Raw genomic sequence first — 27,462 nt, 5'->3', positions numbered from 1 at the left:
GTTGTTTAGAAAATTCGGGTTGATTCTAGCAGTGGTGTGTTCTACATGGTTGATAAAGTTTTGCCATTTTGAGTTCTTCCGGGAATCAGGAGTCAGCTGACTAGGGCTCGTCACTAGTTACCACAGCCACACAGTCATAAACCCCGCCTGTTTCTAAAATATATATTCTTAAAATGTGATTATAAACCTAACCGTAAACACACTACGAACCATACGTCTAAACCTAACCCAAAATTAAGCCCCCAAAACACATTTCTTTAAAAAAAATACAATTTTACGACATAGCCAATTTTTACTTTGTGGCTGTGGTAACTATCGGAAAACACTAGAAAAAAACTGAACAAGACAACAGTGCAACGTTATGGTAAGTTGTCTTATTTCCTCTTTTCAAACGTATTCACTTGCTATCTCTTCATTGCAATAACTGTTGGAGGTTATTCGCCGTTATAGTTACGGTTATAACGTCTTTTGTCGTTACCTAGCTAAACATCCATAAGCTGACAGAGCCTGTTCGAGTAAACAATTACAGTGAAAGCTAGCTAGCCTAGTTTAGCTAATAAGCTAGCTATCCTGCTAACAAACTAACTTGACAGATGGGGGGGTTGGCTTGCTACTGCACTTCCTGATGAAACATTACTTAGGAAGCTACCTGGCTTGCTAACTTAACGTTTTGCGAACGTACTAGCTAGTAGCAAGTCCAATGTCACATATATTATATTTACAATTTCGTCAAAGAAAATGTTTGTGGTTTCGTTTCTTGGAAGCCTTGCTAAATGCACAGTTCATGTTTACATCTTGCTTGGATGCATTACTCCAGCTGAACCGCTAAAGATAATCATACACTGGAAATGAATCCCCAGGTACACAAATCACAATACAGTGCTTGGCCATTCAGAGAACAACCGCTTACGAACAAAAACGTCAAAAACCTATTGGACATGGTTCTACACTGAACAAAAATATAAACGCAACATGCAACTTAAAAAAAAAAAAATCTGAGTTACAGTTCATTTAAGGAAATCAATCAATTTCAATAAACTAGACGTGTCTGTAGGCAGCCCGGTACCAGCCTGACTAGACGTGTCTGTAGGCAGCCTGACTAGACGTGTCTGTAGGCAGCCTGACTAGACGTGTCTGTAGGCAGCCTGACTAGACGTGTCTGTAGGCAGCCTGACTAGACGTGTCTGTAGGCAGCCTGACTAGACGTGTCTGTAGGCAGCCTGACTAGACGTGTCTGTAGGCAGCCTGACTAGACGTGTCTGTAGGCAGCCTGACTAGACGTGTCTGTAGGCAGCCTGACTAGACGTGTCTGTAGGCAGCCTGACTAGACGTGTCTGTAGGCAGCCCGGTACCAGCCTGACTAGACGTGTCTGTAGGCAGCCTGACTAGACGTGTCTGTAGGCAGCCTGACTAGACGTGTCTGTAGGCAGCCCGGTACCAGCCTGACTAGACGTGTCTGTAGGCAGCCTGACTAGACGTGTCTGTAGGCAGCCCGGTACCAGCCTGACTAGACGTGTCTGTAGGCAGCCTGACTAGATGTGTCTGTAGGCAGCCCGGTACCAGCCTGACTAGACGTGTCTGTAGGCAGCCTGACTAGACGTGTCTGTAGGCAGCCCGGTACCAGCCTGACTAGACGTGTCTGTAGGCAGCCTGACTAGACGTGTCTGTAGGCAGCCTGACTAGACGTGTCTGTAGGCAGCCTGACTAGACGTGTCTGTAGGCAGCCTGACTAGACGTGTCTGTAGGCAGCCTGACTAGACGTGTCTGTAGGCCAGCCTGACTAGACGTGTCTGTAGGCAGCCTGACTAGACGTGTCTGTAGGCAGCCTGACTAGACGTGTCTGTAGGCAGCCTGACTAGACGTGTCTGTAGGCAGCCTGACTAGACGTGTCTGTAGGCAGCCTGACTAGACGTGTCTGTAGGCAGCCTGACTAGACGTGTCTGTAGGCAGCCTGACTAGACGTGTCTGTAGGCAGCCCGGTACCAGCCTGACTAGACGTGTCTGTAGGCAGCCTGACTAGACGTGTCTGTAGGCAGCCTGACTAGACGTGTCTGTAGGCAGCCTGACTAGACGTGTCTGTAGCAGCCTGACTAGACGTGTCTGTAGGCAGCCTGACTAGACGTGTCTGTAGGCAGCCTGACTAGACGTGTCTGTAGGCAGCCTGACTAGACGTGTCTGTAGGCAGCCTGACTAGACGTGTCTGTAGGCAGGCCTGACTAGACGTGTCTGTAGGCAGCCTGACTAGACGTGTCTGTAGGCAGCCTGACTAGACGTGTCTGTAGGCAGCCTGACTAGACGTGTCTGTAGGCAGCCTGACTAGACGTGTCTGTAGGCAGCCTGACTAGACGTGTCTGTAGGCAGCCTGACTAGACGTGTCTGTAGGCAGCCTGACTAGACGTGTCTGTAGGCAGCCTGACTAGACGTGTCTGTAGGCAGCCTGACTAGACGTGTCTGTAGGCAGCCTGACTAGACGTGTCTGTAGGCAGCCTGACTAGACGTGTCTGTAGGCAGCCTGACTAGACGTGTCTGTAGGCAGCCTGACTAGACGTGTCTGTAGGCAGCCTGACTAGACGTGTCTGTAGGCAGCCTGACTAGACGTGTCTGTAGGCAGCCCTGACTAGACGTGTCTGTAGGCAGCCTGACTAGACGTGTCTGTAGGCAGCCTGACTAGACGTGTCTGTAGGCAGCCTGACTAGACGTGTCTGTAGCAGCCTGACTAGACGTGTCTGTAGGCAGCCTGACTAGACGTGTCTGTAGGCAGCCTGACTAGACGTGTCTGTAGGCAGCCTGACTAGACGTGTCTGTAGGCAGCCTGACTAGACGTGTCTGTAGGCAGCCTGACTAGACGTGTCTGTAGGCAGCCTGACTAGACGTGTCTGTAGGCAGCCTGACTAGACGTGTCCTGTAGGCAGCCTGACTAGACGTGTCTGTAGGCAGCCTGACTAGACGTGTCTGTAGGCAGCCTGACTAGACGTGTCTGTAGGCAGCCTGACTAGACGTGTCTGTAGGCAGCCCGGTACCAGCCTGACTAGACGTGTCTGTAGGCAGCCCGGTACCAGCCTGACTAGACGTGTCTGTAGGCAGCCTGACTAGACGTGTCTGTAGGCAGCCTGACTAGACGTGTCTGTAGGCAGCCCGGTACCAGCCTGACTAGACGTGTCTGTAGGCAGCCTGACTAGACGTGTCTGTAGGCAGCCTGACTAGACGTGTCTGTAGGCAGCCCGGTACCAGCCTGACTAGACGTGTCTGTAGGCAGCCTGACTAGACGTGTCTGTAAGGCAGCCCGGTACCAGCCTGACTAGACGTGTCTGTAGGCAGCCCGGTACCAGCCTGACTAGACGTGTCTGTAGGCAGCCTGACTAGACGTGTCTGTAGGCAGCCCGGTACCAGCCTGACTAGACGTGTCTGTAGGCAGCCCCGGTACCAGCCTGACTAGACGTGTCTGTAGGCAGGCCTGACTAGACGTGTCTGTAGGCCAGCCCGGTACCAGCCTGACTAGACGTGTCTGTAGGCAGCCCGGTACCAGCCTGACTAGACGTGTCTGTAGGCAGCCCGGTACCAGCCTGACTAGACGTGTCTGTTAGGCAGCCCGGTACCAGCCTGACTAGACGTGTCTGTAGGCAGCCCGGTACCAGCCTGACTAGACGTGTCTGTAGGCAGCCCGGTAGCCAGCCTGACTAGACGTGTCTGTAGGCCAGCCTGACTAGACGTGTCTGTAGGCAGCCTGACTAGACGTGTCTGTAGCAGCCTGACGAAGGTACACAGCCTGACTAGACGTGTCTGTAGGCAGCCTGACTAGACGTGTCTGTAGGCAGCCCGGTACCAGCCTGACTAGACGTGTCTGTAGGCAGCCTGACTAGACGTGTCTGTAGGCAGCCTGACTAGACTTGTCTGTAGGCAGCCCGGTACCAGCCTGACTAGACTTGTCTGTAGGCAGCCGGTACCAGCCTGACTAGACGTGTCTGTAGGCAGCCCGGTACCAGCCTGACTAGACGTGTCTGTAGGCAGCCCGGTACCCAGCCTGACTAGACGTGTCTGTAGGCAGCCTGACTAGACGTGTCTGTAGGCAGCCTGACTAGACGTGTCTGTAGGCAGCCTGACTAGACGTGTCTGTAGGCAGCCTGACTAGACGTGTCTGTAGGCAGCCCCGGTACCAGCCTGACTAGACGTGTCTGTAGGCAGCCTGACTAGACGTGTCTGTAGGCAGCCTGACTAGACTTGTCTGTAGGCAGCCCGGTACCAGCCTGACTAGACGTGTCTGTAGGCTGCCCGGTACCAGCCTGACTAGACGTGTCTGTAGGCAGCCCGGTACCAGCCTGACTAGACGTGTCTGTAGGCAGCCTGACTAGACGTGTCTGTAGGCAGCCTGACTAGACGTGTCTGTAGGCAGCCTGACTAGACGTGTCTGTAGGCAGCCTGACTAGACGTGTCTGTAGGCAGCCCGGTACCACCTGACTAGACGTGTCTGTAGGCAGCCCGGTACCAGCCTGACTAGACGTGTCCTGTAGGCAGCCTGACTAGACGTGTCTGTAGGCAGCCCGGTACCAGCCTGACTAGACGTGTCTGTAGGCAGCCCGGTACCAGCCTGACTAGACGTGTCTGTAGGCAGCTCGGTACCAGCCTGACTAGACGTGTCTGTAGGCAGCCCGGTACCAGCCTGACTAGACGTGTCTGTAGGCAGCCCGGTACCAGCCTGACTAGACGTGTCTGTAGGCAGCCCGGTCCAGCCTGACTAGACGTGTCTGTAGGCAGCCCGGTACCAGCCTGACTAGACGTGTCTGTAGGCAGCCCGGTACCAGCCTGACTAGACGTGTCTGTAGGCAGCCCGGTACCAGCCTGACTAGACGTGTCTGTAGGCAGCCCGGTACCAGCCTGACTAGACGTGTCTGTAGGCAGCCTTGACTAGACGTGTCTGTAGGCAGCCTGACTAGACGTGTCTGTAGGCAGCCTGACTAGACGTGTCTGTAGGCAGCCTGACTAGACGTGTCTGTAGGCAGCCCGGTACCAGCCTGACTAGACGTGTCTGTAGGCAGCTGACTAGACGGTCTGTAGGCAGCCTGACTAGACTTGTCTGTAGGCAGCCCGGTACCAGCCTGACTAGACGTGTCTGTAGGCAGCCCGGTACCAGCCTGACTAGACGTGTCTGTAGGCAGCCTGACTAGACGTGTCTGTAGGCAGCCCGGTACCAGCCTGACTAGACGTGTCTGTAGGCAGCCTGACTAGACGTGTCTGTAGGCAGCCTGACTAGACGTGTCTGTAGGCAGCCTGACTAGACGTGTCTGTAGGCAGCCCGGTACCAGCCTGACTAGACGTGTCCGTAGGCAGCCTGACTAGACGTGTCTGTAGGCAGCCTGACTAGACGTGTCTGTAGGCAGCCCGGTACCACCTGACTAGACGTGTCTGTAGCAGCCTGCTAGACGTGTCTGTAGGCAGCCTGACTAGACGTGTCTGTAGGCAGCCTGACTAGACCGTGTCTGTAGGCAGCCCTGACTAGACGTGTCTGTAGGCAGCCTGACTAGACGTGTCTGTAGGCAGCCTGACTAGACGTGTCTGTAGGCAGCCTGACTAGACGTGTCTGTAGGCAGCCTGACTAGACGTGTCTGTAGGCAGCTGACTAGACGTGTCCTGTAGGCAGCCTGACTAGACGTGTCTGTAGGCAGCCTGACTAGACGTGTCTGTAGGCAGCCTGACTAGACGTGTCTGTAGGCAGCCTGACTAGACGTGTCTGTAGGCAGCCTGACTAGACGTGTCTGTAGGCAGCCTGACTAGACGTGTCTGTAGGCAGCCTGACTAGACGTGTCTGTAGGCAGCCTGACTAGACGTGTCTGTAGGCAGCCTGACTAGACGTGTCTGTAGGCAGCCTGACTAGACGTGTCTGTAGGCAGCCTGACTAGACGTGTCTGTAGGCAGCCTGACTAGACGTGTCTGTAGGCAGCCTGACTAGACGTGTCTGTAGGCAGCCTGACTAGACGTGTCTGTAGGCAGCCTGACTAGACGTGTCTGTAGGCAGCCCTGACTAGACGTGTCTGTAGCAGCCTGACTAGACGTGTACTGTAGGCAGCCTGACTAGACGTGTCTGTAGGCAGCCTGACTAGACGTGTCTGTAGGCAGCCTGACTAGACGTGTCTGTAGGCAGCCTGACTAGACGTGTCTGTAGGCAGCCTGACTAGACGTGTCTGTAGCAGCCTGACTAGACGTGTCTGTAGGACAGCCTGACTAGACGTGTCTGTAGGCAGCCTGACTAGACGTGTCTGTAGCAGCCTGACTAGACGTGTCTGTAGGCAGCCTGACTAGACGTGTCTGTAGGCAGCCTGACTAGACGTGTCTGTAGGCAGCCTGACTAGACGTGTCCTGTAGGCAGCCTGACTAGACGTGTCTGTAGGCAGCCTGACTAGACGTGTCTGTAGGCAGCCTGACTAGACGTGTCTGTTAGGCAGCCTGCCTAGACGTGTCTGTAGGCAGCCTGACTAGACGTGTCTGTAGGCAGCCTGACTAGACGTGTCCTGTAGGCAGCCTGACTAGACGTGTCTGTAGGCAGCCTGACTAGACGTGTCTGTAGGCAGCCTGACTAGACGTGTCTGTAGGCAGCCTGACTAGACGTGTCTGTAGGCAGCCTGACTAGACGTGTCTGTAGGCAGCCTGACTAGACGTGTCTGTAGGCAGCCTGACTAGACGTGTCTGTAGGCAGCCTGACTAGACGTGTCTGTAGGCAGCCTGACTAGACGTGTCTGTAGGCAGCCTGACTAGACGTGTCTGTAGGCAGCCTGACTAGACGTGTCTGTAGGCAGCCTGACTAGACGTGTCTGTAGGCAGCCTGACTAGACGTGTCTGTAGGCAGCCTGACTAGACGTGTCTGTAGGCAGCCTGACTAGACGTGTCTGTAGGCAGCCTGACTAGACGTGTCTGTAGGCAGCCTGACTAGACGTGTCTGTAGGCAGCCTGACTAGACGTGTCTGTAGGCAGCCTGACTAGACGTGTCTGTAGGCAGCCTGACTAGACGTGTCTGTAGGCAGCCCTGACTAGACGTGTCCTGTAGGCCAGCCCTGACTAGACGTGTCTGTAGGCAGCCTGACTAGACGTGTCTGTAGGCAGCCTGACTAGACGTGTCTGTAGCAGCCACGGTACCAGCCTGACTAGACGTGTCTGTAGGCAGCCTGACTAGACGTGTTGTAGGCAGCCCGGTACCAGCCTGACTAGACGTGTCTGTAGGCAGCCTGACTAGACGTGTCTGTAGGCAGCCTGACTAGACGTGTCTGTAGGCAGCCCGGTACCCAGCCTGACTAGACGTGTCTGTAGGCAGCCGGTACCAGCCTGACTAGACGTGTCTGTAGGCAGCCTGACTTGACGTGTCTGTAGGCAGCCCGGTAACAGCCTGACTAGACGTGTCTGTAGGCAGCCTGACTAGACGTGTCTGTAGGCAGCCTGACTAGACGTGTCGTAAGGCAGCCGGTACCAGCCTGACTAGACGTGTCTGTAGCAGCCGGTACCAGCCTGACTAGACGTGTCTGTAGGCAGCCCGGTACAGCCTGACTAGACGTGTCTTGTAGGCAGCCCGGTACCAGCCTGACTAGACGTGTCTGTAGGCAGCCCGGTACCAGCCTGACTAGACGTGTCTGTAGGCAGCCTGACTAGACGTGTCTGTAGGCAGCCTGACTAGACGTGTCTGTAGGCAGCCCGGTACCAGCCTGACTAGACGTGTCTGTAGGCAGCCCGGTACCAGCCTGACTAGACGTGTCTGTAGGCAGCCCGGTACCAGCCTGACTAGACGTGTCTGTAGGCAGCCTGACTAGACGTGTCTGTAGGCAGCCTGACTAGACGTGTCTGTAGGCAGCCCGGTACCAGCCTGACTAGACGTGTCTGTAGGCAGCCTGACTAGACGTGTCTGTAGGCAGCCTGACTAGACGTGTCTGTAGGCAGCCTGACTAGACGTGTCTGTAGGCAGCCTGACTAGACGTGTCTGTAGGCAGCCTGACTAGACGTGTCTGTAGGCAGCCCGGTACCAGCCTGACTAGACGTGTCTGTAGGCAGCCCGGTACCAGCCTGACTAGACGTGTCTGTAGGCAGCCCGGTACCAGCCTGACTAGACGTGTCTGTAGGCAGCCCGGTACCAGCCTGACTAGACGTGTCTGTAGGCAGCCTGACTAGACGTGTCTGTAGGCAGCCTGACTAGACGTGTCTGTAGGCAGCCCGGTACCAGCCTGACTAGACGTGTCTGTAGGCAGCCTGACTAGACGTGTCTGTAGGCAGCCTGACTAGACGTGTCTGTAGGCAGCCCGGTACCAGCCTGACTAGACGTGTCTGTAGGCAGCCCTGACTAGACGTGTCTGTAGGCAGCCCGGTAGGCAGCCTGACTAGACGTGTCTGTAGGCAGCCCGGTACCAGCCTGACTAGACGTGTCTGTAGGCAGCTGACTAGACGTGTCTGTAGGCAGCCTGACTAGACGTGTCTGTAGGCAGCCCGGTACCAGCCTGACTAGACGTGTCTGTAGGCAGCCCGGTACCAGCCTGACTAGACGTGTCTGTAGGCAGCCCGGTACCAGCCTGACTAGACGTGTCTGTAGGCAGCCCGGTACCAGCCTGACTAGACGTGTCTGTAGGCAGCCTGACTAGACGTGTCCTGTAGGCAGCCCGGTACCAGCCTGACTAGACGTGTCTGTAGGCAGCCTGACTAGACGTGTCTGTAGGCAGCCTGACTAGACGTGTCTGTAGGCAGCCTGACTAGACTTGTCTGTAGGCAGCCCGGTACCAGCCTGACTAGACGTGTCTGTAGGCAGCCCGGTACCCAGCCTGACTAGACGTGTCTGTAGGCAGCCCCGGTACCAGCCTGACTAGACGTGTCTGTAGGCAGCCTGACTAGACGTGTCTGTAGGCAGCCTGACTAGACGTGTCTGTAGGCAGCCCGGTACCAGCCTGACTAGACGTGTCTGTAGGCAGCCTGACTAGACGTGTCTGTAGGCAGCCCGGTACCAGCCTGACTAGACGTGTCTGTAGGCAGCCTGACTAGACCGTGTCTGTAGGCCCAGCCTGACTAGACTTGTCTGTAGGCAGCCGGTACCAAGCCTGACTCGACGTGTCTGTAAGGCAGCCCGGTACAGCCCTGACTAGACGTGTCTGTAGGCAGCCCGGTACCAGCCTGACTAGACGTGTCTGTAGGCAGCCCGGTACCAGCCTGACTAGACGTGTCTGTAGGCAGCCTGACTAGACGTGTCTGTAGGCAGCCTGACTAGACGTGTCTGTAGGCAGCCTGACTAGACGTGTCTGTTAGGCAGCCTGACTAGACGTGTCTGTAGGCAGCCCGGTACCAGCCTGACTAGACGTGTCTGTAGGCAGCACCGGTACCAGCCTGACTAGACGTGTCTGTAGGCAGCCTGACTAGACGTGTCTGTAGGCAGCCTGACTAGACTTGTCTGTAGGCAGCCCCGGTACAGCCTACTAAGACGTGTCTGTAGGCTGCCCGGTACCAGCTTGACTAGACGTGTCTGTAGGCAGCCCGGTACAGCCTGACTAGACGTGTCTGTAGGCAGCCTGACTAGACGTGTCTGTAGGCAGCCTGACTAGACGTGTCTGTAGGCAGCCTGACTAGACGTGTCTGTAGGCAGCCTGACCTAGACGTGTCTGTAGGCAGCCTGACTAGACGTGTCTGTAGGCAGCCCGGTACCAGCCTGACTAGACGTGTCTGTAGGCAGCCCGGTACCAGCCTGACTAGACGTGTCTGTAGGCAGCCCGGTACCAGCCTGACTAGACGTGTCTGTAGGCAGCCCGGTACCCAGCCTGACTAGACGTGTCTGTAGGCAGCCCGGTACCAGCCTGACTAGACGTGTCTGTAGGCAGCCCGGTACCAGCCTGACTAGACGTGTCTGTAGGCAGCCCGGTACCAGCCTGACTAGACGTGTCTGTAGGCAGCCTGACTAGACGTGTCTGTAGGCAGCCTGACTAGACGTGTCTGTAGGCAGCCTGACTAGACGTGTCTGTAGGCAGCCTGACTAGACGTGTCTGTAGGCAGCCTGACTAGACGTGTCTGTAGGCAGCCCGGTACCAGCCTGACTAGACGTGTCTGTAGGCAGCCTGACTAGACGTGTCTGTAGGCAGCCTGACTAGACTTGTCTGTAGGCAGCCCGGTACCAGCCTGACTAGACGTGTCTGTAGGCTGCCCGGTACCAGCCTGACTAGACGTGTCTGTAGGCAGCCCGGGACCAGCCTGACTAGACGTGTCTGTAGGCAGCCTGACTAGACGTGTCTGTAGGCAGCCCGGTACCAGTTTAAACATGAATGGAAGTACTTCAGTATAAATAAGTGGTTAAATATTTTTTTAACAAATCCTACAAAGTCCTCATCTTTGTTATTTCTCTCAGATATAGGACAGCCACTTCAAAACATACGTCCATTTGATGATCCCTCACCGACTTTATCACAGTCGCAACTGACAGTATTTTTCAGTTCCAACCCATTTCTGGCGGCCTTCCTCCTCAAGTTTCCAAAAACCACAAGCGATGCATGTTTAACGTTCAGACCGAATGTCTGGCCTCTTAAAGTCCCCTGGAAGAAGATGCCTCATCAATCGGTGCTAAAGGTTGTTGGCCTCTATGAATGGGGCAGGCAAGGGGTTCATAATAATGATAATAATAATAAAAGCTATTTGTTTCAATTGTTCTGTCTTTCCAGAGCGGTGAGGACTGGAATATGTGAACATTGTACAGTGCTGGTGATATATAACCCACCATTGAAGATGCCTGCGGTGTCCCGCGGGGCGAAGGACTTGTACCTCTCTACTAACCTGGGGGACCTCAACAAGAAAGCTGAAGTCAAGCCTGACAAAATCAACACCAGGAGGTAAGCTGTTGTTCTGGCATGGATGTCATTTAAATGGTCCTGGTAACAGGCCTATTGTTCTGGCATGGATGTCATTTAAACAGGCCTGTTACCAGGACCATACAGACACTGGCTGGACACAACAGGCCTGTTACCAGGATCATACGGACACTGCTCTTGGTAACAGGCCTGTGTTCAATTCTCCAGCTATGTTCTATTGTGTGTTCCAGCTATGTCCTATTGTGTGTTCCAGCTATGTCCTTTTGTGTGTTCCAGCTATGTCCTTTTGTGTGTTCCAGCTATGTCCAGAGTGTATGGTAAATGTTCTGTTGTGTGTTCCAGCTATGTCCAGAGTGTATGGTAAATGTTCTGTTGTGTTTTCCAGCTATGTCCAGAGTGTATGGTAAATGTTCTGTTGTGTGTTCCAGCTATGTCCAGAGTGTATGGTAAATGTTCTGTTGTGTGTTCCAGCTATGTCCAGAGTGTATGGTAAATGTTCTGTTGTGTGTTCCAGCTATGTCCAGAGTGTATGGTAAATGTTCTGTTGTGTGTTCCAGCTATGTCCAGAGTGTATGGTAAATGTTCTGTTGTGTGTTCCAGCTATGTCCAGAGTGTATGGTAAATGTTCTGTTGTGTGTTCCAGCTATGTCCAGAGTGTATGGTAAATGTTCTGTTGTGTGTTCCAGCTATGTCCAGAGTGTATGGTAAATGTTCTGTTGTGTGTTCCAGCTATGTCCAGAGTGTATGGTAAATGTTCTGTTGTGTGTTCCAGCTATGTCCAGAGTGTATGGTAAATGTTCTGTTGTGTGTTCCAGCTATGTCCAGAGTGTATGGTAAATGTTCTGTTGTGTGTTCCAGCTATGTCCAGAGTGCCTGTAAGATCTTCAAGGCTGCGGAGGAGTGTCGTCTGGATGGAGACGAGGAGAAGGCCTATGTTCTCTACATGAAATACCTAACGGTTTATGATCTCATCAAGAAGAGGCCCGACTTCAAGCAGCAACAGGTACCACCCATTGTTTTGCTACTCAGACCACAGAGGGAGTTCAAGCCATACGATATGTGTTAAAGGAGACTGGGAGCTCCCACCTCCCCATGTATTCAGTGGGTTTTCAGACTGTAGGAATGTAATGGGGGGCACAGTGTGTAGAGGGGAGAACAGGGGGGGGGGAAGTAGTGGGTGAAGAGGGATTCAACCCCATGCCGACACGGGCTGTGTGCTTGTAGACTGCAGAACTAGTGATGAGCCACACTCCCACACGGGACTGTTATGATACTGGCCATATTGAGGGTTCGAACTGTACGAGGAAAAGGCTTTCTACCGTGATTTCACGCTCTATTGATTTCCCGATTGGTTATAGATTAGTACTGTCTTAGTCGAAGTGGGATGCTGCTGGTTTCACATTAACCATCAAAACTAAAGGTACTTGATTTCCTGATTGGTTATAGATTAGTACTGTCTTAGTCGAAGTGGGATGCTGCTGGTTTCACATTAACCATCAAAAACTAAAGGTACTTGATTTTCCTGATTGGTTATAGATTAGTACTGTCTTAGTCGAAGTGGGATGCTGCTGGTTTCACATTAACCATCAAAACTAAAGGTACTTGATTTTCGCTGACATTGTGAAAAGTAATTCTGTTTGGCAACAACACAATGTATTGATTTTGGCTAGCTGTTTTTTTTTCCGTTGTTGAGACCGCTGTCATCTGAAGCACCTTTCCTCTCTGTTGTCCAAGGAGTTCTTCCTGTCCGTGCTGGGGCCCACCAGCTTTAAAAAAGCCATAGAAGAAGCCGAGAAACTCTCTGAAAGCCTTAAACTCAGGTTGGTGTGTTGTCGTCATTTATTCACAGACATTACGTTCACTATGTGCACTTTGTACTGGATGTTAGTAAATCAACTGGTATTCAGTTGGCATAGGTTTTAGCTGACCTTCAATAACCCTGAATGGTTTGAAGGAGACCATGGACTTTACCAAAGACGGAGATATGTTGATTTGAAGCTATAGAATCTCAGCCTGATGCTTCTACAGGTTACTGTTTCTGTTTTTGTGTGTGTGTGTGTGTGTGTGTGTGTGCGTGTTTAGGTACGAGGAAGTCGAGGTTCGCAAAAAGCTTGAGGAGAAAGAGAGACAAGAGGAGAAGAAAAGGAGGGAGGATAAGATGGAGAAAGATGGAGGGAGGGCATCTCCAAAAGCAGGGAAAGAGATCAAGAAGGTAGGTCCCTGAATGATGACGAGGACACAACAGCTCTATCGAAGGCTGTGAGGTTGATACGTAAGCTCAGATAAGCAAGTGGTACTGGAAAAATAAATGTCTGTGAGCACCACCCCTGTCGACACCACCCATGTCACCACCCGTTGCCGACACCACCCGTTGTCGACACCACCCATGTCTCCACCCGTTGCCGACACCACCCGTTGTCGACACCACCCATGTCAGCACCAGTTGTCGACACCACCCATGTCAGCACCAATAGTCGACAACCACCCATGTCAGCACCAGTTGTCGACACCACCCATGTCAGCACCAGTTGTTGACACCACCCATGTCAGCACCAGTTGTTGACACCAACCATGTCACCACCCGTTGTTGACACCACCCATGTCAGCACCAGTTGTTGACACCAACCATGTCACCACCCGTTGTTGACAACCACCCATGTCAGCACCAGTTGTTGACACCACCCATGTCAGCACCAGTTGTTGACACCACCCATGTCAGCACCAGTTGTTGACACCACCCATGTCAGCACCAGTTGTCGACACCACCCCTGGTCTACACCAGGTTGTCGACACCACCCCTTGTCAGCACGCATTTGTTGTGGTCTCAGTTGGTCCTTTAAGATGCTGTGGTCTCAGTTGTATGTTCTGTGTTCTAGGTAAAAGAGGCAGAAGGAGTTGAAAAATTTAACTGCAAAAGGTAAGGATGGTTTACCAGCAAACTGACTCAAATGCTTTTAGAAAGTTCAGAATTGGAGGGTAATACGAAGTTATGACATGAATATAGTTTGGTTTAACACAACAGGTTGATATTTATTGATTTATCCATCTTTTATTATCCCTACCTCCCTCCCTCCGTACCTCCCTCCCTCGTACCTCCCTCCCCTCCCTCCGTACCTCCCTCCCTCCGTACCTCCCTCCCTCCGTAACCTCCTCCCTCCGGACCTCCCTCCCTCCGGACCTCCCTCCCTCCGGACCTCCCTCCTACCCCTACCTCCCTCCCTCCCTCTGTACCTCCCTCAGCTCCGTACCTCCCTCCCTCCGTACCCTCCCTCCCTCCGTACCTCCCTCCCTCCCTCTGTACACCTCCTCCCTCCCTCCCTCCCTCTGTACCTCCCTCCCTCCCTCTGTACCATCCCTCCCCTTCCTCCTCCTCCGTACATCCCTCCCTCCCTCTGTACCAGCCCTCCCTCCCCTGTACCCTCCCTCCCTCCCTCTGTACCGCCCGCCTCCTCTGTACCCATCCCTCTGTAACTCCCTCCCCCTCTGTACCTCCCTCCCTCTGTACCCTCCCTCCCTCTGTACCTCCCTCCCTCCCTCCGTACCTCCCTCCCTCCCTCTGTACCTCCCTCCCTCTGTACCTCCCTCTCTACACCCTCCCTCCCGCCCGCCTCCGTACCTCCCTCCCTCCCTCCCTCTGTACCGTCCTCCCTCCCTCTGAGACCTCCCTCCCTCCCTCTGTACCTCCCTCCCTCCCTCCCTCCCTCCCTCCCTCCCTCCCTCCCTCCCTCCCTCCCTCCCTCCCTCCCTCCCTCTGTACCTCCATCCCTACCTCCCTTCCTCCCTCCCTCCATACCTCCCTCCCTACCTCCCTCCCTCCCTCTGTACCTCCCTCCCTACCTCCCTCCCTCCCTCTGTACCTCCCTCCCTCTGTACCTCCCTCCCTCCCCTACCCTCCCTCCCTCCCTCCGTACCTCCCTCCCTCCCTCTGTACCTCCCTCCCTCCCTCTGCACCTCCCTCTGTACCTCCCTCCCTACCTCCCTCCCTCCCTCCGTACCTCCCTCCCTCCGTACCTCCCTCCCTCCCTCCCTCTGTACCTCCCTCCCTCCCTCCCTCTGTACCTCCCTCCCTCCCTCCCTCTGTACCTCCCTCCCTTCCTCCCTCCCTCCGTACCTCCCTCCGTACCTCCCTCCCTCCCTCTGTACCTCCCTCCCTCCCTCTGTACCTCCCTCCCTCCCTCTGTACCTCCCTCCCTCCCTCTGTACCTCCCTCCCTCCCTCTGTACCTCCCTTCTGTACCTCCCGCTCCCTCCCTCTGTACCTCCCTCTTACCTCCCCCTCTGTACCTCCCTCCCTCTGTACCTCCCTCCCATCTGTACCTCCCTCCCATCCTCCGTACCGTCCCTCCCTCCCTCCGTACCTCCCTCCCTCCTCTGTTACCTTCCCCTCCCTACCTGTACCTCCCATCCCTACCTCAGCTACCTCCCTCCCTCCCCCTACCTGTACCTCCCTCCCTCCCTTCTGTACCTCCTCCCTTCCCCTCACGTACCGTCCCTCCCTCCCTCCCTCCCTCCCTCCCCTCCCTCCCTTCCTCCCTCCATCCCTCCCTCCCTCCCCTCCTCCCTCCCTCCCTCCCTCCTCCCTCCCTCCCTCCCTCCCTCTGTACCTCCATCCCTACCTCCCTTCTCCCTCCCTCCATACCTCCCTCCCTACCTCCCTCCCTCCCTCTGTACCTCCCTCCCTCCCTACCTCTGTACCTCCCTCCCTCTGTACCTCCCTCCCTCCCTACCTCCCTCCCTCCCTCCGTACCTCCCTCCCTCCCTCTGTACCTCCCTCCCTCCCTCTGTACCTCCCTCCCTCCCTCTGTACCTCCCTCTGTACCTCCCTCTGTACCTCCCTCCCTCCCTCTGTACCTCCCTCCCTCTGTACCTCCCTCCCTCCCTAGCTGCGGTGTCTGCAGGAGGGATCACAGCAGAGGGGTTGTTCAAGATGATGAGGGACCAGGCCATTACGGTCATTGTGATGGACGCTCGCTGCCTCCGAGACTTCCAGGACTCACAGATCCAGGTCCCCACCCAGACCGTCATCAGTGTCCCAGAGGAGGCTATCAACCCTGGGTACGGAGGGAGCGATGGGTGGAGGGTTGTATGGTTGATCCAGGTCTCCACTCTGACCATGCCCAAATAAATGTATTAAAAACGACTAATAATCACTACGGGCTACAAGCTGTCTTCTCTGGGGCCACATTCAGCCCATGGGCCGTGTGTTGTGCACCCCTCCACAGGGTAACAGGTCATCATTCTGTTCCCACAGCATCACAGTGAACCAGATTGAGGCCAATCTACCTGATGCGTCCAGAGAGACGTGGAAGAGACGGGGGTTCGTAGATTACATCATCCTACTGGACTGGTTCAGCTCTGTTACTGACCTCAAACTGGGAAGCACCTTACAAAGCCTCAAAGATGCTCTCTACAAGGTAACATAACATAGGAATGTGTGTTCCCTGCAATGCTTCCTCAGTCAGTGTGTTTCCATTGAGGTAATGTGTGTTTCCATTGAGGTAATGTGTGTTTCCATTGAGGTAATGTGTGTTTCCATTGAGGTAATGTGTGTTTCCATTGAGGTAATGTGTGTTTCCATTGAGGTAATGTGTGTTTCCATTGAGGTAATGTGTGTTTCATTGAGGTAATGTGTGTTTCCTCAGCCAGTGTGTTTAATTGAGGTAATGTGTGTTTCCATTGAGGTAATGTGTGTTTCCTCAGCCAGTGTGTTTCCATTGAGGTAATGTGTTTAATTGAGGTAATGTGTTTAATTGAGGTAATGTGTGCCTCACAGTGGGACAGTACCACTATCCTGCGTAGTGAGCCCATGGTTCTGGAGGGAGGCTATGAGAGCTGGCTCCTCTTCTACCCCATGTACACATCCAACGCCAAAGTCAGACCGCCCCGAACACACAGCTACAGCACCCTCCCACAGCGTGAGTACCACTTACCTTAACCCTAACCCCCGAACACACAGCTATAACACCCTCCCACAGTGTGAGTACCCCTTAACCCTCACTTTAACCCTCACCCTAAACCCCCGAACACACAGCTATAACACCCTCCCACAGCGTGAGTACCCCTTAACCCTCACCCTAACCCCCCCGAACACACAGCTATAACACCCTCCCACAGCGTGAGTACCCCTTAACCCTTACCTTAACCCTCACCCTACCCCCCCGAACACACAGCTATAACACCCTCCCACAGCGTGAGTACCCCTTAACCCTTACCTTAACCCTCACCCTACCCCCCCGAACACACAGCTATAACACCCTCCCACAGCGTGAGTACCCCTTACCCCTTAACCCTTACCTTAACCCTCACCCTAACCCCCGAACACACAGCTATAACACCCTCCCACAGCGTGAGTACCCCTTAACCCTCACCCTAACCCCCCGAACATACAGCTATAACACCCTCCCACAGCGTGAGTACCCCTTAACCCTCACCCTCACCCCCGAACACACAGCTACAGCACCCTCCCACAGCGTGAGTACCCCTTAACCCTTACCTTAACCCTCACCCTAAACCCCCGAACATACAGCTATAACACCCTCCCACAGCGTGAGTACCCCTTAACCCTCACCCTAACCCCCCGAACATACAGCTATAACACCCTCCCACAGCGTGAGTACCCCTTAACCCTCACCCTCACCCCCCGAACACACAGCTACAGCACCCTCCCACAGCGTGAGTACCCCTTAACCCTTACCTTAACCCTCACCCTAAACCCCCGAACATACAGCTATAACACCCTCCCACAGCGTGAGTACCCCTTAACCCTCATCCTAACCCCCGAACACACAGCTACAGCACCCTCCCACAGCGTGAGTACCCCTTAACCCTTACCTTAACCCTCACCCTAACCCCCGAACACACAGCTATAACACCCTCCCACAGCGTGAGTACCCCTTAACCCTCACCCTACCCCCCCCCCCCCGAACACACAGCTATAACACCCTCCCACAGCGTGAGTACCCCTTAACCCTCACCCTAACCCCCCGAACACACAGCTATTACACCCTCCCACAGCGTGAGTACCCCTTAACCCTTACCTTAACCCTCACCCTAACCCCCCGAACACACAGCTATAACACCCTCCCACAGCGTGAGTACCCCTTAACCCTTACCTTAACCCTCACCCCCCGAACACACAGCTATAACACCCTCCCACAGCGTGAGTACCCCTTAACCCTCACCCTAACCCCCCGAACACACAGCTATAACACCCTCCCACAGCGTGAGTACCCCTTAACCCTTACCTTAACCCTCACCCCCCCGAACACACAGCTATAACACCCTCCCACAGCCGACCACATTCACACATTTCTGTCTGTACCCCAAACACACCACAGCACTGAGCTATTCGCCGTTCAGGCAAGAAATACAGCCGGTAGGACTCTGCCTGTAGAAATACAGCCGGTAGGACTCTGCCTGCAGAAATACAGCCGGTAGGACTCTGCCTGCAGAAATACAGCCGGTAGGACTCTGCCTGCAGAAATACAGCCGGTAGGACTCTGCCTGTAGAAATACAGCCAGTATGAAATACAGCCGGTAGGACTCTGCCTGTAGAAATACAGCCATTAGGACTCTGCCTGTAGAAATACAGCCGGTAGGACTCTGCCTGTAGAAATACAGCCGGTAGGACTCTGCCTGTAGAAATACAGCCGGTAGGACTCTGCCTGTAGAAATACAGCCGGTAGGACTCTGTCTGCAGAAATACAGCCGGTAGGACTCTGTCTGCAGAAATACAGCCGGTAGGACTCTGCCTGTAGAAATACAGCCGGTAGGACTCTGCCTGTAGAAATACAGCCGGTAGGACTCTGCCTGTAGAAATACAGCCGGTAGGACTCTGCCTGTAGAAATACAGCCGGTAGGACTCTGTCTGCAGAAATACAGCCGGTAGGACTCTGCCTGTAGAAATACAGCCATTAGGACTCTGCCTGTAGAAATACAGCCATTAGGACTCTGTCTGCAGAAATACAGCCGGTAGGACTCTGCCTGCAGAAATACAGCCGGTAGGACTCTGCCTGCAGAAATACAGCCGGTAGGACTCTGCCTGTAGAAATACAGCCGGTATGAAATACAGCCGGTATGAAATACAGCCGGTATGAAATACAGCCGGTATGACTCTGCCTGTAGAAATACAGCCGGTAGGACTCTGCCTGTAGAAATACAGCCGGTAGGACTCTGCCTGTAGAAATACAGCCGGTATGAAATACAGCCGGTAGGACTCTGCCTGTAGAAATACAGCCGGTATGACTCTGCCTGTAGAAATACAGCCGGTATGACTCTGCCTGTAGAAATACAGCCGGTAGGACTCTGCCTGTAGAAATACAGCCGGTAGGACTCTGCCTGTAGAAATACAGCCGGTATGACTCTGCCTGCAGAAATACAGTCGGTAGGACTCTGCTTGCTTGAACGGTGACTAGCTCAGAGACACATGAAACCAGGACACGACCCCAGGAATCGATAGAACATCAGTCAGAGATTCACAAATTGGATGGAACATTCAAAATGAGTCTTTCCTTTTTAAGTTGATATGCTACTTCAGCATGGTGCCATCTAGGTGTTGATGGAATTGACCCCACATTGTCAGTTAGCTCCGTTTTAACATTCATCTTTGAGATCTCATTTTTCTCCTGGTGTAATTGAACCCAGGGTAGGGTAGTAGACATATACAGTGGGGAGAACAAGTATTTGATACACTGCCGATTTAGCAGGTTTTCCTACTTACAAAGCATGTAGAGGTCTGTAATTTTTATCATAGGTACACTTCAACTGTTCGAGATGGAATCTAAAACAAAAATCCCCCAAAAATCACACTGATTTTTAAGTAATTAATTTACACACACACACAGTGGGGCAAAAAAGTATTTAGTCAGCCACCAATTGTGCAAGTTCTCCCACTTAAAAAGATGAGAGAGGCCTGTAATTTTCATCACTTCAACTATGCCGGACAAAATGAGAAAGAAAAAAATCCAGAAAATCACATTGTAGAATTTTTTATGAATTTATTTGCAAATTATGTCTGACCCACTGGGAATGTGATGAAAGAAATCAAATCAGAAATAAATAATTCTCTACTATTATTCTGACATTTCACATTCTTAAAATAAAGTGGTGATCCTAACTGACCTAAGACAGGGCATTTTTACTAGGATAAAAAATCAGGAATTATTAACTGAGGTTAAATGTATTTGGCTAAGGTGTATGTGAACTTATATTTCTTATTCCATCCCTTAGATTTGTGTGTATAAGGTAGTTGTGGAATTGTTAGATAGTTCTGACAGTGCAGCACTTAGGAGCACAATTATTTCACTACACTCTCATTAACATCTGTGTATATGTGTGGTATATGGTATGTGACCAATAACATGTGATTTGGTTTAGACCTCTGGATTCAGTTAGAGAGCCAAACCATGACTTCAGTAGGAGTTATTGTATCATTACTTGTTCATGTTTTCTGTTGAGCAGTGAACTTCAGCTACCCGTCACTGGAGGAGCCGAAACCTCCAACCCCTCCTCCCCCCGAGCCGGACCCTGAACCCCAGGCTCCCCCTGCCTCCCTGAGTAGCGTACAGGTGAACGGTGCCCCCCTGGAGGATCTGACCCCCTCCCACCCTCAGACCCCCTCCACATGGATGGAGGCTGACGCCACAGACTCACCCCACACAGGGTTCACTCACCCTGGAGTAGACCACAGCAAGAAGGACCCTGGAGCCGGGCCAGGGACCCCCAGCCAGCCTGGAGGGACAGCCAAGCACATCCCACAGGTTACTGAACGAGCTCATTGTTTGTTTTTATCATTCATTCAATAAATATTTAGCTTTTTAAATATATTAAAAGGATAGTTTACCCAAATCACAAGATGACATTGGTTTCATTATTTATTTATTTTACCTTTTATTTAACTAGGCAAGTCAGTTAAGAACAAATTCTTATTTTCAATGACGGCCCAGGAACAGTGGGTTAACTGCCTTGTTCAAGGGCAAAACGACAGATTTGTGCCTTGTCAACTCGGGGATTTGAACTTGCAACCTTTCGCGTTGGTTACTAGTCCAACGCTCTAACCACTAGGCTACCCTGCCGCCCCATTACCCTGTAAGCAGTCAATGGACAAGGTTATGACAGCAATCTACGATTTTCGTTTCAAGTCATGGTATCCTTTATTTGAAATGTTTCACGCATCATGTCCAAGTCATCTATAAGTAACTTTGATGAGCTACACAATCAATTTGAGATACTTTAGGTTGATTTGGACATGTCGTGTGGGAAAATGGTCATGTATTAGGTAATTAGGTACCATGGCTTGCATTGGATTTGTGACACAAGTCCTAAAACCAATAGCGTTTTGAAAACAGTGCCAGGGAAAACTAAACTAAATCATGGATCGTTCTCATACATTTATAGACGGCGTACAGGGTAAAGGAAACCAATTGTCATTTGGGTCAACTATCCCTTCAAATATATTTCAAGAGAACGTCACAATGAGATATTGATAGCTTTTTCCTAGTTCTCAATAGTCCAGAAAGTCTGTGTTAATGTCAACACTTAACCTGCCCAGGGACTGCGGTTGAAAATTAGCCGGCTGGCTAAAACCGGCACTTTTACAGAAACGTTGATTAATGTGCACTGTCCCTGTAAAAAAAATTAACTCAAACCTTTAATTTCGGCTTTTTATTGTTCTTCAAATGTCTAATTAAAAGCTTAATCCTCCCTGTTTGTTACCCCCCCCCCCCCTCTCCTGCCGTTCCTCGCTCCCCCAGATCGACCGTACCAAGAAGCCATCAGTCAGAGTCTCAGATGGGTCTAAAACCCCCCTGGATGCCCTCCCCAGGGACCTGCCTCCCTCCTCCCAGAATGGCCCGTCTGTACCCCAACCCAACCGCTCGGTCAAACCGGCCTTTGACCCGGCGGTGCCTCTGACGGACGAGGAAAGAGGTCAGATCCACACAGAGACGGCTGCTCTGATGGAGAAGGCCCGGAGAGAGCAGGAACAACGCAAACAGGAACGCCGCACCGAGGAGGAGTGGAGAGAGAGGGAACGCCGGGAGAAGGAAAATGAGGAGATGGAGAGGAGGAAAGAGGAAGAGAACAGGACTCAGGAGAGGAAGAGGTTGGAGAGACACAAGGCAGAGGAGGAGAACGGGGTTAGGGAAGAGCGAGAGAAGAGGGGGAAGGAGCAGAGGGAGGATACGCCGACCAACGGTGATTCTCTGGACTCGCCGGCTCCCAACCGTATCGTCACTGAGATTAAGGTCAGTGTCTCTGTCTATCTGTGGCTGCATTCACTCATGTCATTTAAAGCTTTGGTTTGGTGCACGCATGGGAGGAGGGACTTTCCACCATCTTCCGTCACACCAGTCCTTTGAAAACCATGAGGAGTGAACAATTTCATGGTATCCAATTGGTAGTTAGTCGCTGCAACTCCTGTGCGTCCTCCGAAACCCAACCAAGCCGCACGGATTCTTGACACAATGCCCACTTTAAACTGGACTTAACCTGGAAGCCAGCCGCACCAATGTGGCAGTTCTATTTCTGAGGCAGATCACAGTCCTGCCTCTCCCATCTCCTCATTGGTTTATAGAAGCAGGTACCCACGTGCCATCTTCTCATTGGTTATACCCACATGGGGGATTGAAAGACGAACTGTGTTCCCGGTTGTTGTGGTAATACTATGAAAGTTTAGATGCCAATCACCATATAAGTTCAAAGCCCTGGAAGCAGGAGAGATGACTAGAAACGATTCGGTTGACCGTTTTATGTGTGGATTAATTGTCAGAGTAGAGGACCTTGTGCATTTCAGGAAAAATAGCAACTCAATGTTTATATCCCAGGACAAATTAACTAGCAACAGCAAGCTAGCTAAATAGGACAAATTAGATAGCAAGTGCAAGCTAGCTAAATAGGACAAATTAGCTAGCAAGTGCACGCTAAATTGCCATAAATGTTAAATGCTTTTCGACCTGTCCCCAAATTAATGTAATTGGTTCAGAGTTTGTTTTGATATTTTAACCTGCGTGTTGTGATCACATTTGGTGTAGGGGGACAAAATACATTGATGCACGATGGCGCACACGCACACAGCCGGTTTGGGTTCCGTGTTTAGTGTGTCACCTTTATTTATACAGGTACGTCAATAAAGAACAGATTCTTATTTACAATGATGACCTGTCAAACACATCAATACACAACAATGACTCTATACACATCTATATTCACATCAATTACACGACACACCCTCTGGCTTCTGCTACCCAAATATTGTAACCCAACTAAACAAAAAATAAATGTCCTCTCACTGTCAACTGCGTTTATTTTCAGTAAACGTAACATGTGTAAATATTTGTATGAACATAACAAGATTCAACAACTGAGACAAAAACTGAAATGGAATAATGTGTCCCTGAACAAAGGGGGGGTCAAAATCAAAAGTAACAGTCTCTGGAGTGGTGTGGCCACCAGCTGCATTAAGTACTGCAGTGCATCTCCTCCTCATGGACTGCACCAGATTTGCCAGTTCTTGCTGTGAGATGTTACCCCACTCTTCCAAATCAAATCAAATCAAATTTATTTATATAGCCCTTCGTACATCAGCTGATATCTCAAAGTGCTGTACAGAAACCCAGCCTAAAACCCCAAACAGCAAGCAATGCAGGTGTAGAAGCACGGTGGCTAGGAAAAACTCCCTAGAAAGGCCAATACCTAGGAAGAAACCTAGAGAGGAACCAGGCTATGTGGGGTGGCCAGTCCTCTTCTGGCTGTGCCGGGTGGAGATTATAACAGAACATGGTCAAGATGTTCAATGTTCATAAATGACCAGCATGGTCGAATAATAATAAGGCAGAACAGTTGAAACTAGAGCAGCAGCACAGTCAGGTGGAAGTTGAAACTGGAGCAGCAGCATGGCCAGGTAGACTGGGGACAGCAAGGAGTCATCATGTCAGGTAGTCCTGGGGCATGGTCCTAGGGCTCAGGTCAGTTGAAACTGGAACAGCAGCATGGCCAGGTGGACTGGGGACAGCAAGGAGTCATCATGTCAGGTAGTCCTGGGGCATGGTCCTAGGGCTCAGGTCCTCCGAGAGAGAGAAAGAAAGAGAGAAGGAGAGAATTAGAGAACGCACACTTAGATTCACACAGGACACCGAATAGGACAGGAGAAGTACTCCAGATATAACAAACTGACCCCAGCCCCCCGACACACAAACTACTGCAGCATAAATACTGGAGGCTGAGACAGGAGGGGTCAGGAGACACTGTGGCCCCATCCGAGGACACCCCCGGACAGGGCCAAACAGGAAGGATATAACCCCACCCACTTTGCCAAAGCACAGCCCCCACACCACTAGAGGGATATCTTCAACCACCAACTTACCATCCTGAGACAAGGCTGAGTATAGCCCACAAAGATCTCCGCCACGGCACAACCCAAGGGGGGGGGGCGCCAACCCAGACAGGATGACCACAACAGTGAATCAACCCACTCAGGTGACGCACCCCCTCCAGGGACGGCATGAGAGAGCCCCAGCAAGCCAGTGACTCAGCCCCTGTAATAGGGTTAGAGGCAGAGAATCCCAGTGGAAAGAGGGGAACCGGCCAGGCAGAGACAGCAAGGGCGGTTCGTTGCTCCAGAGCCTTTCCGTTCACCTTCCCACTCCTGGGCCAGACTACACTCAATCATATGACCCACTGAAGAGATGAGTCTTCAGTAAAGACTTAAAGGTTGAGACCGAGTTTGCATCTCTGACATGGGTAGGCAGACCGTTCCATAAAAATTGAGCTCTATAGGAGAAAGCCCTGCCTCCAGCTGTTTGCTTAGAAATTCTAGGGACAATTAGGAGGCCTGCGTCTTGTGACCGTAGCGTACGTATAGGTATGTACGGCAGGACCAAATCAGAGAGATAGGTAGGAGCAAGCCCATGTAATGCTTTGTAGGTTAGCAGTAAAACCTTGAAATCAGCCCTTGCTTTGACAGGAAGCCAGTGTAGAGAGGCTAGCACTGGAGTAATATGATCAAATTTTTTGGTTCTAGTCAGGATTCTAGCAGCCGTATTTAGCACTAACTGAAGTTTATTTAGTGCTTTATCCGGGTAGCCGGAAAATAGAGCATTGCAGTAGTCTAACCTAGAAGTGACAAAAGCATGGATTAATTTTTCTGCATCATTTTTGGACAGAAAGTTTCTGATTTTTGCAATGTTACGTAGATGGAAAAAAGCTGTCCTCGAAATGGTCTTGATATGTTCTTCAAAAGAGAGATCAGGGTCCAGAGTAACGCCGAGGTCCTTCACAGTTTTATTTGAGACGACTGTACAACCATTAAGATTAATTGTCAGATTCAACAGAAGATCTCTTTGTTTCTTGGGACCTAGAACAAGCATCTCTGTTTTGTCCGAGTTTAATAGTAGAAAGTTTGCAGCCATCCACTTCCTTATGTCTGAAACACATGCTTCTAGCGAGGGCAATTTTGGGGCTTCACCATGTTTCATTGAAATGTACAGCTGTGTGTCATCCGCATAGCAGTGAAAGTTTACATTATGTTTTCGAATAACATCCCCAAGAGGTAAAATATATAGTGAAAACAATAGTGGTCCTAAAACGGAACCTTGAGGAACACCGAAATTTACAGTTGATTTGTCAGAGGACAAACCATTCACAGAGACAAACTGATATCTTTCCGACAGATAAGATCTAAACCAGGCCAGAACATGTCCGTGTAGACCAATTTGGGTTTCCAATCTCTCCAAAAGAATGTGGTGATCGATGGTATCAAAAGCAGCACTAAGGTCTAGGAGCACGAGGACAGATGCAGAGCCTCGGTCCGATGCCATTAAAATGTAATTTACCACCTTCACAAGTGCCGTCTCAGTGCTATGATGGGGTCTAAAACCAGACTGAAGCATTTCGTATACATTGTTTGTCTTCAGGAAGGCAGTGAGTTGCTGCGCAACAGCCTTCTCTAAAATTTTTGAGAGGAATGGAAGATTCGATATAGGCCGATAGTTTTTTATATTTTCTGGGTCAAGGTTTGGCTTTTTCAAGAGAGGCTTTATTACTGCCACTTTTAGTGAGTTTGGTACACATCCAGTGGATAGAGAGCCGTTTATTATGTTCAACATAGGAGGGCCAAGCACAGGAAGCAGCTCTTTCAGTAGTTTAGTTGGAATAGGGTCCAGTATGCAGCTTGAAGGTTTAGAGGCCATGATTATTTTCATCATTGTGTCAAGAGATATAGTACTAAAACACTTGAGCGTCTCTCTTGATCCTTGGTCCTGGCAGAGTTGTGCAGACTCAGGACAACTGAGGTTTGGAGGAATACGCAGGTTTAAAGAGGAGTCCGTAATTTGCTTTCTAATAATCATAATCTTTTCCTCAAAGAAGTTCATGAATTTATCACTGCTAAAGTGAAAGTCATCCTCTCTTGGGGAATGCTGCTTTTTAGTTAGCTTTGCGACAGTATTAAAAAGGAATTTCGGATTGTTCTTATTTTCCTCAATTAAGTTAGAAAAATAGGATGATCGAGCAGCAGTAAGGGCTCTACGGTACTGCACGGTACCGTCCTTCCAAGCTAGTCGGAAGACTTCCAGTTTGGTGTGGCGCCATTTCCGTTCCAATTTTCTGGAAGCTTGCTTCAGAGCTCGGGTATTTTCTGTGTACCAGGGAGCTAGTTTCTTATGAGACATTTTTTTGTTTTTAGGGGTGCAACTGCATCTAGGGTATTGCGCAAGGTTAGATTGAGATCCTCAGTTAGGTGGTTAACTGATTTTTGTCCTCTGGCGTCCTTGGGTAGGCAGAGGGAGTCTGGAAGGGCATCAAGGAATCTTTGTGTTGTCTGTGAATTTATAGCACGACTTTTGATGTTCCTTGGTTGGGGTCTAAGCAGATTATTTGTTGCAATTGCAAACGTAATAAAATGGTGGTCCGATAGTCCAGGATTATGAGGAAAAACATTAAGATCCACCACATTTATTCCATGGGACAAAACTAGGTCCAGCGTATGACTGTGACAGTGAGTGGGTCCAGAGACATGTTGGACAAAACCCACTGAGTCGATGATGGCTCTGAAAGCCTTTTGGAGTGGGTCTGTGGACTTTTCCATGTGAATATTAAAGTCACCAAAGATTAGAATATTATCTGCTATGACTACAAGGTCCGATAGGAATTCAGGGAACTCAGTGAGAAACGCTGTATATGGCCCAGGAGGCCTGTAAACAGTAGCTATAAAAAGTGATTGAGTAGGCTGCATAGATTTCATGACTAGAAGCTCAAAAGACGAAAATGTCATTTTTTCTTTTGTAAATTGAAATTTGCTATCGTAAATGTTAGCAACACCTCCGCCTTTGCGGGATGCACGGGGGATATGGTCACTAGTGTAGCCAGGAGGTGAGGCCTCATTTAAAACAGTAAATTCATCAGGCTTAAGCCATGTTTCAGTCAGGCCAATCACATCAAGATTATGATCAGTGATTAGTTCATTGACTATAATTGCCTTTGAAGTAAGGGATCTAACATTAAGTAGCCCTATTTTGAGATGTGAGGTATCATGATCTCTTTCAGTAATGACAGGAATGGAGGTGGTCTTTATCCTAGTGAGATTGCTAAGGCGAACACCGCCATGTTTAGTTTTGCCCAACCTAGGTCGAGGCACAGACACGGTCTCAATGGTGATAGCT

The 27,462-nt window shown here is 51.1% G+C and overlaps 1 protein-coding gene across 2 annotated transcripts in view; it reads left to right on the top strand.

Moving 5' to 3' along the window:
- The first annotated feature begins 234 nt into the window (after positions 1-234).
- LOC109886610 (ubiquitin carboxyl-terminal hydrolase 8) overlaps positions 235-27,462 on the top strand; it is a 48,200-nt gene continuing 20,972 nt past the window's right edge. The window contains exons 1-11 of one of the 2 annotated variants that reach the window (XM_031822183.1): positions 235-364; positions 10,662-10,829; positions 11,667-11,811; positions 12,543-12,628; positions 12,891-13,020; positions 13,692-13,725; positions 15,691-15,862; positions 16,059-16,221; positions 16,581-16,722; positions 20,267-20,565; positions 21,559-22,050. In XM_031822183.1, the coding sequence (XP_031678043.1) occupies positions 10,726-10,829; positions 11,667-11,811; positions 12,543-12,628; positions 12,891-13,020; positions 13,692-13,725; positions 15,691-15,862; positions 16,059-16,221; positions 16,581-16,722; positions 20,267-20,565; positions 21,559-22,050 (1,767 nt within the window). In that variant the 5' untranslated portion in view covers positions 235-364; positions 10,662-10,725. Of the gene's footprint in view, positions 365-10,661; positions 10,830-11,666; positions 11,812-12,542; positions 12,629-12,890; positions 13,021-13,691; positions 13,726-15,661; positions 15,863-16,058; positions 16,222-16,580; positions 16,723-20,266; positions 20,566-21,558; positions 22,051-27,462 lie in introns of those variants that run through there. The other variant, XM_031822182.1, reaches the window with a different exon arrangement.

This window comes from Oncorhynchus kisutch, unplaced genomic scaffold (genome assembly GCF_002021735.2).
Source record: "Oncorhynchus kisutch isolate 150728-3 unplaced genomic scaffold, Okis_V2 scaffold4083, whole genome shotgun sequence".
NCBI classification, from domain to species: Eukaryota; Metazoa; Chordata; class Actinopteri; order Salmoniformes; family Salmonidae; genus Oncorhynchus; species Oncorhynchus kisutch.
Note: the sequence above shows the minus strand (reverse complement) of the source record. Positions and strands in the feature narration are given on the sequence as shown.